This window comes from Oncorhynchus mykiss, chromosome 10 (genome assembly GCF_013265735.2).
Source record: "Oncorhynchus mykiss isolate Arlee chromosome 10, USDA_OmykA_1.1, whole genome shotgun sequence".
Lineage (NCBI taxonomy): Eukaryota > Metazoa > Chordata > Actinopteri > Salmoniformes > Salmonidae > Oncorhynchus > Oncorhynchus mykiss.
Genome location: NC_048574.1, coordinates 26,694,685 through 26,706,640, shown reverse-complemented (window position 1 = coordinate 26,706,640; position 11,956 = coordinate 26,694,685). Strand labels below are relative to the sequence as shown.

The window sequence follows — 11,956 nt, the reverse complement described above, 5'->3', positions numbered from 1 at the left end:
AAACATTGATGATTTACTGGAACATTGATGATTTACTGGAACATTGATGATTTACTGGCACATTGAACATGTCACACACCGTAGTTTAAGAACTCTGTGGGTAGTACTTAAAACAATGACGTCATATCTGAATTCCTCCATCGTTATGCACCTTCTCTTTGGAATGTATCCTTTTACGTGGGTGTTTTTTCCTGGGTCAATCAACGCATAGGGCTGTGATGATTAAGGATTTTTGGATGACGGTAATTGGCCAGCCAAATGACCACGGTCACCGTACTAATAACTGTTCAAATTCTGTTTTTTTTTGTGCACATTTTCTCCTCCTTCATTCCTGCAGCTATTGATGCCATATAAATAGTGAGCTGCTGCTGCATTGTGGGGTGCGTTGCTTAGGCAACTGAAGATTCCTTTGCTTGTTTCAGGAATTATTAAGAGTCCATGTTACGGCAGAAACGGACTCAAATTCACAAATATCATCCCGTCTTCAGTCAACAGTTCCACACGTTTCTTCTTCTATAATTTTAAAACGGTTATGGCGGTTATTTATGATGGTCTTCATCCATAACCGTTGGTTGCACGGTTATACGGTCACCTATTGATCATTAGCTATAAATGACTGATAATGATATACAAAAGACAACATGACTATAGTGCATAAATATAATAAAGTGTGTCATTCCCCAGCCTTGAATATTGCGAGCTTCACAATGAAAAGTCTAACCTTCCTAAGCTTATCCATGGGCTTACATACAGTAGGTGTTTGATCATTGTTGGGCTCCTGAGTGGCACAGTGGTCTAAGGCACTGCATCTCAGTGCTAGAGGCGTCACTACAGACACCCTGGTTTGAATCCAGGCTGTATCACAACCGGACGTGATTGGGAGTCCCATATCGTGGCGCGCAATTGACTCAGCGTTGTCTGGGTTTGGCCGGTGTAGGCCGTCATTGTAAACTATCATTTGTTCTTAACTGACTTGCCTAGTTAAAGAAACGTTAAATAAATTTAAACAATTAAAAAATCCTGCACACATACACTATGAGGCAATGTATTTCATAAGACTATGCACTGGTGAGAAATTCATACCGTACATTGCATGGCATTTTTGTAAATGGCAAAGGTGCTGGAGATGGAAGTTGTATCCGGTAAGATAAAATGTTCAATGGTCTAATGTGCATTGAGACTAGCTGTGGATTGACAATATATACCCATTGAAACAAAGAAAAAACCCAGTACTTTGGCAACTTAAAAAAATCACTTCTTAATTCTTGGTGTGACAGATTTTTATCCTAAGGGCTTAAGAAACTCCCACACATTTTGGTACTCAACTAAGTGTTCTTTAAAAACCATGGCTCTTTAATTAGCTACCCCTCCTTATATTAAGCTACCAAAAGTCAATAAAAGAAACAATACCATATAAAAATAAAGCTTTTATTAAAATGTCAAAGCCATTTTCCATTTAAAAACCACTGAAATGCTGACAAAGTCATTTAAGTAAAGTAATTCTGATGAATAAGTTACACAGGTCTTTGGCATGCCGATGACATGCACATCTTTAGTTACAGCAAACAGCACAACATGTCGCGCTGCCAATGATATATTCAGAGCTTAGATGTTGTAGCAAGACCAACATTCTATTATCAAACAATATACAATAACCCTGTTGCTTCACATGTCAGTTCAAAATGTTCTATTTTATTAAGATTTCAACAACAGAATTCTTAAGATGATCTTACTTTTCATTGTGTTATACAATATCAATTAATAGAAGACGACTAAAATGATTAAGAGAACAGCATAAACACACATGGGCTAGGAAGGAATAAGATCGTAGCCAAAATGATGCCATTTTTTGTGTGTCTGTCATCTGTACAACAACTTCAAAAAGGCTGCTTTATCTTCTTCAGTAAAATACACAGTGAATATTCATCGTATTTATAACAGGTACAGTAGTACCAATATAATATATACACAGGGACTTTGGTGCAGAACATAAAAACATACAACAAAATGCAACTATAGTTTAGAATAAACCATATACATCCACATGTCGCTTTGGTCACATAAAAATAAATAAACAATCAATTCACAAATGTATCCCTGATAAACCTGCTCCAAAAATAAATTCTGATAGCTGCTACACCGTTACATTCAACCTTTAAAGCCATATTCACATGTGAATTGTGTATAACTCGCCAAACATGACAAAATATTCATATTTATAGAACAATAATTAAATTATTTCCTTTTTGATAGAGGAGAAATGCAATAGCCACAATGACTGGTATTCCAGTTGCGCTGCAAGCTTGTCAGCAGGACAATGCATTAGTAAAAGCACAACAGTAAAGGCAATCTTAGCTACTCCATAAAATCATGAATACATTCTCCATCAAAACTCCTATTTCAGGCGCTGGATCCGCCACCTCAAAAGCATTCTTGTTTGGTAACCTCAAGATCTTTCACAGTAAGTCTAAATGTCCACTGCTCAGACTCCGTAAACACCATACTTGCTGAGTATAAAGCAAGAATGAAAAAATCAGCTATGTTACATTGATCACCATTGTCATCTGTGCAATTAACAGCTCTCCGCTTTGCAGATGGATACAGAGCTGATCCATTACAACTTGCACAATAACACTTTCACCCAGAGGGAATGCTTGATTTAAATACTGGCACCCCTCTCAACCAAAGCTTGCACAACGATGCACATTGATGGCGCAAGCGCCGAGACATGAGCTGCCTCTCCAAATTAGAGATGCTCACTGTCTGCCCACCAGTGTAGCCACTATCAGTGGACATCAACCACCTGTTCAATGACCAGAAATTACTTTCAGATGGCCTGTAACATTAGCAACTTTTGCTAAGTTGGGGTAGTGAAGCCCCACTGGCTACATCGCCAACCCCTTCCCTTTCGATAAAACACCAGTTGGTTCAATCCTCAGTGTCAGGCTGGACCCCTAGCATGATGTGGAGCTCTTCGGCCGAGTAGCCCAGAAGATTCTGCAGGTCACAGACGAAGCGGTAGACGTATCGCTTGCCCGAGGTCTTGTGGATGATGTTCTTGTCGTAGTAGTATCGCAGGCCACGGCTCAGCTTCTCGTAGTTCATCTTGGGCTTGTTCTTCCTGCGGCCCCAGCGTCGAGCCACCTGGAAGAGGAAGGAGAGAATGATAAACACCAATGGACAACAGATTCTTACACTACATCTTGATGTCTTCTGATGGCTCTTATGTTGAAGACTTTTTTAGTCCTGTAAACTAGCGGTGTTGCCAATCTCGTCATACTCGTATTTGTATTCATATTTATTTAAGCTACTCAGTAAGTACACAAACAAAAACAAACATATGTCCTCAGCAAAGTATAACTAATATAACTAGATTGATAGCTAGAACAACAATCACTAGCAATTCTGATTCACACACAATGTTTGTAGAAGTGGTGTAATGTGCCCTGAGATGAGTGAGAGAGACGGAGCGCTCCGTATGTCTGTCTGGGGAAATAAGTGCAGCGGGAGAACGGCTTTTTCTAATCCAATCGTTGCAGCAGGCTCAAACGATACCCTGCTTGTTTCTTACAGATGGAAGAACTAGCCAATAGTTATTTAGAGCATAAAGGGCTTCACACTTTTTGAGGGACAGAGAGATGCGTGCTGGCAGCTGACAATTACTATTTTAATTACAAAAAATACTTGTCATAATCGCATTCCGAAAATTCTCCATATCCGTTGCGATACTCTTTTTGTCAGAGTACTCGGTACACACCTACTGTAAACCATTGTGGCTATCTCCTCCACAACACAACAACAATACACATTTTGTATGAGGCCAATTGACACTCACCTCATCTGGGTCAGTGAGTTTGAACTCCCAGCCGTCTCCGGTCCAGCTGATGATGGCCTGACAACTCTTATCAGTCAGGAGCTCCAGCAAGAACTGCCACAGCTGGATAGGACCGCTTCCTGTTGAGAGGAAAAAAAAGGCATAGGAGTCAGACGGCGATCAAAAGGCATAGTTTGTGTATACACAACTGTAGTGTACTGTTTTGAACTGGAATTGAAACTGGGGTTGACAGAGAGATAGATAGTATTTCATTCAAGATGAGCTGGGTTTGACTGTGTCAGCGGGTTCATAAACTCACCAGTGAAGCCAGCCAGCACGGCAGCAGGTATGACAGGCTTTCCCAGTTCCACAGGCTCGTTCCTCTCCTGGACGTAGTCCTTGAAGGATAGGCCCTGATTCCCCAGGCTCAGGGTGCTGCTGTTGCACTCGTCCTCAAAGCTGTCGTGGGACGGCACCCTCTGGTTGTCCGCCAGGGAAGACTGGCTACCCCAGGATTGCAGCATGGACTCTGGCCCCTCAAAGCTGTCCATGCTCTCCAATGAACACAAACTCTGGTCCTGGGACGAGACTGTAGATAAACAAAGCACAGAGATGGTTAGTTCAACTGAAACTGAATCAAGTTAAGGAAATATCACTGAATTCAAATATCTGTTGGGAATCGCTTACATGTGTTCCCTTGGAAAATGAACACTAATGAATTAACATTGATTAATAGCTTCTAGACAACAGTGAGTTGGCCTACTCACAGGCTTTGCAGAGTTGCCCTGCGTCTGGGTTGCTCCTGATGTAGCTGACATTGACCGTTCTCAGTTGGGGCTTAGAGAACATGGAGAACTCCTGATCTCGGGTCAGCAGGGTAGTCTTGTCCGCAGTCTCAAACAGTTCTCTCAGCAGACTACCGCTGTTGTCAGGCACCTGCAGGGCACACTGGGTCTCCTCCAGACTGAAGCCTGTAAAGAAGAACATATGCCCACTTAGCTCATCTCATCAGAGACCTCAGAGACCTCTTTGGACAGCTTAAAGGCCCAGTGCGGTCAAAAGCGTGATTTTTCTATGTTTTATATATATTTCCACACTGAGGTTGGAATAGTGATATCACTAGACAGTAAATTAGTTAATAGGCTAATAAGAACGTTTCTAACCTCTCTCTCTTTCCCCTCCCAAATCAGACCACTCCCAGACAGTTTCCTTTTGACCATTTTAATTTAAAACAATCACAGTAAAGTACTTAATTGTTAGCCAGAAATTATTTGATATTTTTTTAAATGGCTGAATTGGGCCTTTAAGGCTTCTGTTCAAATGAAGCTGAAGTCAAACTGTTTTGTCTATCTGATGTTTACTTGGATTTGAACCCTCTGGTGCTCAGTATGTTTTTCTAATGGACACTCACCGACAGAGCTCATCCAGTTGGTTACTGAGGGCACAACACTGCTGAGGCTTTTGGATTCTTCTCTCTCTTGACATTCTGGAAGAAAACGGAGGATAAAGTCAGGAACCGTCAGAAATATTGTTATTTGATTTTTAGAGTGTATCATTTAGCCAAAGGGTACAGTAATTCTACAGAATAAAGAAACCCTTTCCACCTGAATACAAAAAAAAACTGACGACTCCACCTATTCTTTCCCCCATCTTCCTTCCACACAAATACCATCTGACTAAAAAATTCCACTGTTACCTTTCATCATCTGGTCCAGGTGCTCCCACAGGATGTCGCCCACAAAGTCTGGGGCCAGGTCCAGGAAGCTCTCCTTGCCCAGGTCACACAGCTCCTGGCCGTTCATGTCAAACTTAAAGAAGTGGACGTTGGCCAGGCTGAACTCACTGGCTGCCCAGTGGAGCCACTGCATCACGTGCTGCTTGGTCCACTTATGGGGGTCTGTGAAAGCGAGAAAGAAAAAATATTAATATATTAATATACAGCCATTTTAAATGACTAAAAAGTTCATTCACAATTCCATGGAAACGTCACCAAAATCCACCAGTCTTTGACTTGATTTTACTTAACTAGGCTTACTTTTGAATGATTAAGGGACAGGCAAAATGTTTTACCAAATCTCAATTTTTGATGTAAATGGCATGTTATAGAATAGTCCAGACACAGTTTTTTTTTCCCGATTTCACTTGGTTTTGAGAAACTTACCACACCAGCAATATACTTCATTATTGCTTGTTCTGCAGTATGGATAAACATGAACAAATAAGTCATTTTCGAAACGGGCGATACTTTTCTGTGTGCGTGCATTTATGTATTTTTTGGTTCCCATTGTGGTGACACGAGAAATGAGAAAGCATGTGCATGCTCGCACATGGAAAAGTATCGCCTGAGTCCAATAAAATGGAATATAAAGTTGTGTATAAAGTTCGGAATTACACAATTTCATGTGTATAACATCTAAAGACCTGCATCACTATGCTGAGAGCTTTGCCATTTCTAAAAGGCGATATTTGGGTGTTTTTGGAGCCTTTGTTCATGTTTATCTGTGGCCCCCATATTGCAGAATGAGCAATGAGGAAGTCTATTGCTGGTGGGGAGGTCTCTTTCTCCAAACCAAGTGAAATCGCAAAGAAAGTGTCTGGATACTTCTATAACATGCTATTTACATCAAAAATAGAGATTTGGTTAAAAAAGGTGAACCTGTCCTTTAAAGAGGCGAAGAAAAGAAAAATACTTAAACACTCAATAAGTGGGAAAATGTCATACAAACATGGTGTTAACGAGTAAGAATCAGGAGTTAATCTATTGTGGAAGCTGGAGTGAGTGCAAAGCTTTCGAAATGAACCCAAAAATGACTGACTTCCAAACCAGTTCAAAATTAGCTAGGAAATTAGCAAATTGTCATCCTTGTAGAAAACATTTCAACAGAAATGAAGAAAAAGGGAGGACAATGAGACTGAGCAGGTGTAGAAAGTGACTCACTGTTGGAGATGCCACAGCAGCATTGGACCTTGGAGAAGCCACTGAAGCTGTCCTTCAAGGCCTGACTCATCACTGCCTTACTGCACGGGGTCAAAAGTGGAACAGAGCAAGGGCCCATGTCTGGAGAGTTTACAAAAACAAATGTTTGATTACTCTATTAATCAACCTTTCTAGACCTTTCTTATGTAATAACATTGCTTTAACAGTGTGATAATTGTTTAAAGACCCAAATCAGTAAAAAACGCGCATATCCTTTGTGCCTGCGTATGTGATTACACATATATGAGTAGGGTTTACTGTCAATGCTATAAGAACAATGGCCTTTTAGAAATGGCAAAGCTCTCAGCATAGTGATCTGTATAATAACCTCCATTGCGCAACACAAACCACAAGTTGGTGTGATCTCAACACAATAGGCAGGTCTGTCAATGCAAACAAGAATGAACACTGTACAGTATGTCACATCCTAATACTGTTCATAGTTGATTCAGCTCCGAATTGGCTGTACACTACTCTGTTTTGTGCACAGTAACAACAGCCTTAAAACACTACTCATACATATACAAACTCAGAAATAAAGTTCAATTTAAAGGCCCAGTGCAGCCAAAACTATGATTTCCCTGTGTTTTATATACATTTACACACTATGAGGTTAGAATAATACTGTGAAATTTTGAAAATTATGACGATGCCCTTTTAGTGCAAGAGCTGTTTGAAAAGATCGCCTAAAATGTCAGTCTGTTTAGGTAGGATGTAGTTTTGGCATGCCTGGTGACATCACCAGGTGTTTAATTAGTTAATAGACCAATAAGAAAGAGGTCCAAACCACTCTGCCAATAAAAGCTAGTTTTCAGTTTCCCCTCCCCACTCAGACCACTCCCAGCTAAATTCTTGCTTGAGAAATTGCTCTTTGCAAAGAAGCTATTTTTGTTTCATTTTAATTCAAAACAATTACAGTAAGGTACCTCATTGTTACCCAGTAATGATTTAATATTGAGATTGAAAAAAACCCCAGCTGCATTGGGCCTTCAAAAAAAATCTAAATTAGGGTTCAGACAATTTAAGCTGCCATGCAACCGGATGAGATTGATTAACAAAGTTTGGGTTATGGATAATTGTTAACCACAAATAAACACCTGTTTTTCTGTTAATCATTAATGAAAACAGTTTGTATGCCAGCAATCACTACATTGTTAACTTTGTCACCTCATGTCTCGCAAATAATCTTCCTAATAGAGTTTGGTCTAACTTTGGCCTGGGGTGATTAGTTGGTATTGGTGTTATGAAAGTGTTTTGGTGTAAAGTAGAGGGCTAGAGTGATGTGGCACTCATTGGTAGGTTGTGGTGGTGGCGTACCATGTGAGACACAGTTGAGGCCAGAGGGCACCTCCTGAAAAGACTGATCATCGTCTGAGGGGAGGAAGTATCCCGAGAACAGAGACATGGGATCTTCAAAAAGGTCAAACGCTACCTGCCGCTGTGGAGGACCAACACATAAAAAACAACATACTGTTAGTTTAAATTAAAAGACACAAAACATGTATTTTGCCTGATGATTTGAGAAAGCCCCATTCTACTGTATGTCTACATAATTGGATATATTAGGTGAGACAAGCATCGTCCTGAACGGATGACCAACACCCGATCACTCACAGATACTATGAATCATTTAGGAAATACCTTATTCACTTCTTTAGACAGAGTCACAAAGTGAGATAAAAGACAAAAGATAACAGAGCAGGCAAAAGTATTGACAGAAACAACTCTGTATGTGGGCACTCCCTTTCAGTAGAGCCAATCTGTCATCATTAGTCAAACACATCAGGCCTTTCTCATTCTCCAAGCTAAGCCTGGCCCTGAACCGCTGGGAGAGGATGACCATACATAGCCTTCCTGTTCCGTAGCAGAACTAGAAACTCCCCTTGATGCAGCTGGCAGCAGTTTAGCTCTGAGGGTTTATAACACAGCGTAGGCTTTTGCTTTTTGAGAGAAAAAAACTCTACCCCCTCCTCCCCCTATCCTTCTCTCTCCCTTTTCACTCTCTCTCGTTCCCCCTCTTCAAATCAGGTTAGACAAACCAAGCTCTTCTTCACAATTCTATTAGGTAAAAACAAGCCCTTTTAAGATGAGCTCTGCTTGAATCTGCACTGTACCCATCTCAGCATTTTACAGATGCTGATGAGACTTCTTATGACGTTATACAACCAAGCCGCACATGAAACCTTAACAAATGATTAGGACATCTATAGTAAAGATGTATGCTAAAGTGCCATTTGTGCGCCTGTCTAATACTGTAAGGCACAATGATTTTTTTATTCAAATAACTCCCCACAAAACATCATCCTTTTTTATCCATAAACTGTTTAATAGGCTTGTACAAACAGGTCCCTCAATGTCTCGAGAGCCTTTTTTCTTGCTAGTTACCAAGGGGACCAATTGAGTTAGTGGCCGTAGAGAAGGTGGAAAGACTGGGAGCCTCTCCTCCATCAGCTTCCCAATTATCTTCACATTTAATATGCCTGGCTTTGTCCTCTTTCTTTTCATTTATTATTTTATGGTTAAAGTTATGGGGAGAAGAATAGCAGACTCAAGTGTGCTGCAACACACAGGATTTAAAAATACATCTCTGCTGATATTTGATGTTTGGAATCCGTGCTTTCTTAACTCCCCAATAGCCTTGAGTGAATGGTGCTCCAATTCCAGTCCTGGAGAGCTATTGGGTGTGCAGGATTTTGATCCAGCCTTGCAGAATCAGTTGTGATACAGTGGTCCTATCTCTACTATACACAACCCCATCTCCAGCACTACGATGTATGTGATTTTCCTACTTATCTACTACATTAGTGGCACAGCCTTGTGAAGTCTCACCTTGAGGCTGGAGCGATAGCCAGTGGACAAGGGGGCCACTTTGTCCATGCTGAGGTCACACATCAGTAATCTTCAGGTAAATTACAGAGAGAAACTTTATGAGCAACACTAATACACATCAGTAATGACATCAAACTGAATGGAAATTTGTATGATACTGTATCTGTCTCTGAGGGTTGTAATACGTTTCTCTACAATGACAATGAATTCACATGCAACCTATAGATCAACTGTTCTCCTAAATAGCAACAACAAAATATGCAATGTATAAATATGAGTATATTACAATGTCTTATTTTATACCGAGCACATAGTCCTAAATTGTGTTAGTACATTATATAAATAAAACCTGCACATTGAATTCAATATCCTAATGCATTGGCACACTTTCCAAAGCAACCTGAACACAATTGAATAAATAGGCTATTGATTTGGCTAGTTTGTGGAATTACTTAAACATGTTAAAAATATATATGTTTTACATTAGGCCAACAATTACACACACACACTATCATTATGACATCACGAATGTCTGAGACAGAAATATTGCATAATTCTCTCATTGGTCACAAGTTTAATCGGTCCCGAAATGACTCAAGGCCCCTCATGGTGGTGGGGGGTGGGGGGGTCCTTCATATTAGATTAGCGGCCACACATTCAATAGTGATTCTATTGACACAGCCATGTTGAATAATTCGTAAAGATATATTTAATATCAGTGATAAATTAATCATTACCCTAATTTAAATAATATGTCGCATAGACCACAAGGCATGGAATGGGATTTACCGTTGGTTATTATTCCACCAGAAACAATTATCGCAAATGTCATGTAGAACAGAAACAAACTATTCAGGAAAGCAGTACAGAGTCAAATGGCACATTGTCTGGGAATAGATCAAAGAACGAGAGAAGAGACACAAATCAGGGACCTACCTGTTGAATTGATCGGCTGTTCTTCAAAACAGCAACAGTGTAACGTTAAATTGTATTCCTTTTCGATATTGAATATTTATCCTATTCAGTGTTGTATGTGCGCAAGCCTATGCTGTATTTGAGTTTTGTACCTCCCAGATACACTGACCAGTATAAAATCAAAACAATGCACAGCCTTGTTTCTTCGTGTGTGCTTGACGAGTGTATCTAGGCAATGAGGAAGTGCAGCTTTTTTTTTGCTGTTTTCATAGCGCGCTATGTAGCTCAGTGGGAGGAGCGTGTAGTAAGCAATGGAAAATGATCATAGTGGAACATATTCAACGCGCTTTACCGGATGTAAACAGTGTTGCAGTTCTGTCAAAATAAAACATTTATTAACGCTGAAAACGTGCAGAAGCCAAGCAACTCTGACGCACTTATCCAGAAATATTGTCAGGGATGAATGCTGATCGAAAACACACTCAGCTCAGTAATTCATATTAGCCAATTGTGGAATGGCCCTGTCAATCTTATACTTTGAGGTTTCAAAGGCAGTGCCACTTGAGAATAAATAAAAAAGATGAGAAAAGTTTCCTCAAGGATATCAATCAATCAATTAATCAACAGCAATATTTTTGTTCACTGATATGTTTCAGCCTAGATCCAAAACATGGGCCAAAGAAAGATCAGGAAGTTATAGAACAAGAACATTAAGTATGGCCTAATTATTTTGTGTTGGTCTATTTAAAACTTCCTAGGGCTGCAATCCCGTTAACAGGATCGATATGACAATAGTCAGTGAAAGTGCAGGGCGCCAAATTCAAAACAACAGAAATCTCATAATTAAAATTCCTCAAACATACATCTTATACCCTTTTAAAGGTAATATTGTTGTTAATCCCACTACAGTGTCCGATTTCAAATAGGCTTTACAGCGAAAGCACCACAAATGATTATGTTAGGTGACCACCAACTCACAGAAAAGCACAGCCATTTTTCCAGCCAAAGAGAGGAGTCACAAAAAGCACAAATAGAGATAAAATGAATCACTAACCTCTGATGATCTTCATCAGATGACACTCATAGGACTTCATGTTACAAAATACATGTATGTTTTGTTTGATAAAGTTCATATTTATATAAAAAAAATCTCAGTATACATTGGCGCGTTACGTTCACTAGTTCCAAAAACATCCGGTGATATTGCAGAGAGCCACATAATTTGACAGAAATACTCATTATAAATGTCGATAAATACAATTGTTAGACATGGAAATATACATATACCTCTCCTTAATGCAACCGCTGTGTCAGATTTTAAAAAAAACTTTACGGAAAAATCAAACCATGCAATAATCTGAGACGGCGCTCAGAAAATAAATAAAATTATCCGCCATGTTGGAGTCAACAGAAATCAGAAA

General features: G+C 39.8%; 1 protein-coding gene across 1 annotated transcript; it reads right to left on the bottom strand.

Annotated features, from left to right (window-relative positions):
* Positions 1-1,414: 1,414 nt before the first annotated feature.
* LOC110533562 (protein C-ets-2) lies at positions 1,415-10,776 on the bottom strand. Its single transcript, XM_021617900.2, has 10 exons — positions 10,557-10,776; positions 9,621-9,690; positions 8,109-8,229; positions 6,753-6,872; positions 5,511-5,711; positions 5,226-5,300; positions 4,582-4,785; positions 4,134-4,403; positions 3,836-3,954; positions 1,415-3,144 (listed from the first exon to the last, which is right to left on the bottom strand). Exons 2-10 carry the CDS (start codon positions 9,681-9,683, stop codon positions 2,929-2,931), a joined length of 1,389 nt encoding a protein of 462 aa, XP_021473575.2. The 5' UTR covers positions 9,684-9,690; positions 10,557-10,776; the 3' UTR covers positions 1,415-2,928.
* Between the last annotated feature and the right edge of the window lie 1,180 nt (positions 10,777-11,956).

Coding starts and splice junctions, on each gene's coding strand:
- LOC110533562 (XM_021617900.2), bottom strand. CDS start 9,683: ATGTGTGACCTCAGCATGGACAAAGTGGCCCCCTTGTCCACTGGCTAT. Junction 5,712..6,752: donor CTGCTGTGGCATCTCCAACA/GTGAGTCACTTT, acceptor TCGCTTTCACAG/ACCCCCATAAGTGGACCAAG. Junction 3,955..4,133: donor CGTGCTGGCTGGCTTCACTG/GTGAGTTTATGA, acceptor TCCTCTCAACAG/GAAGCGGTCCTATCCAGCTG.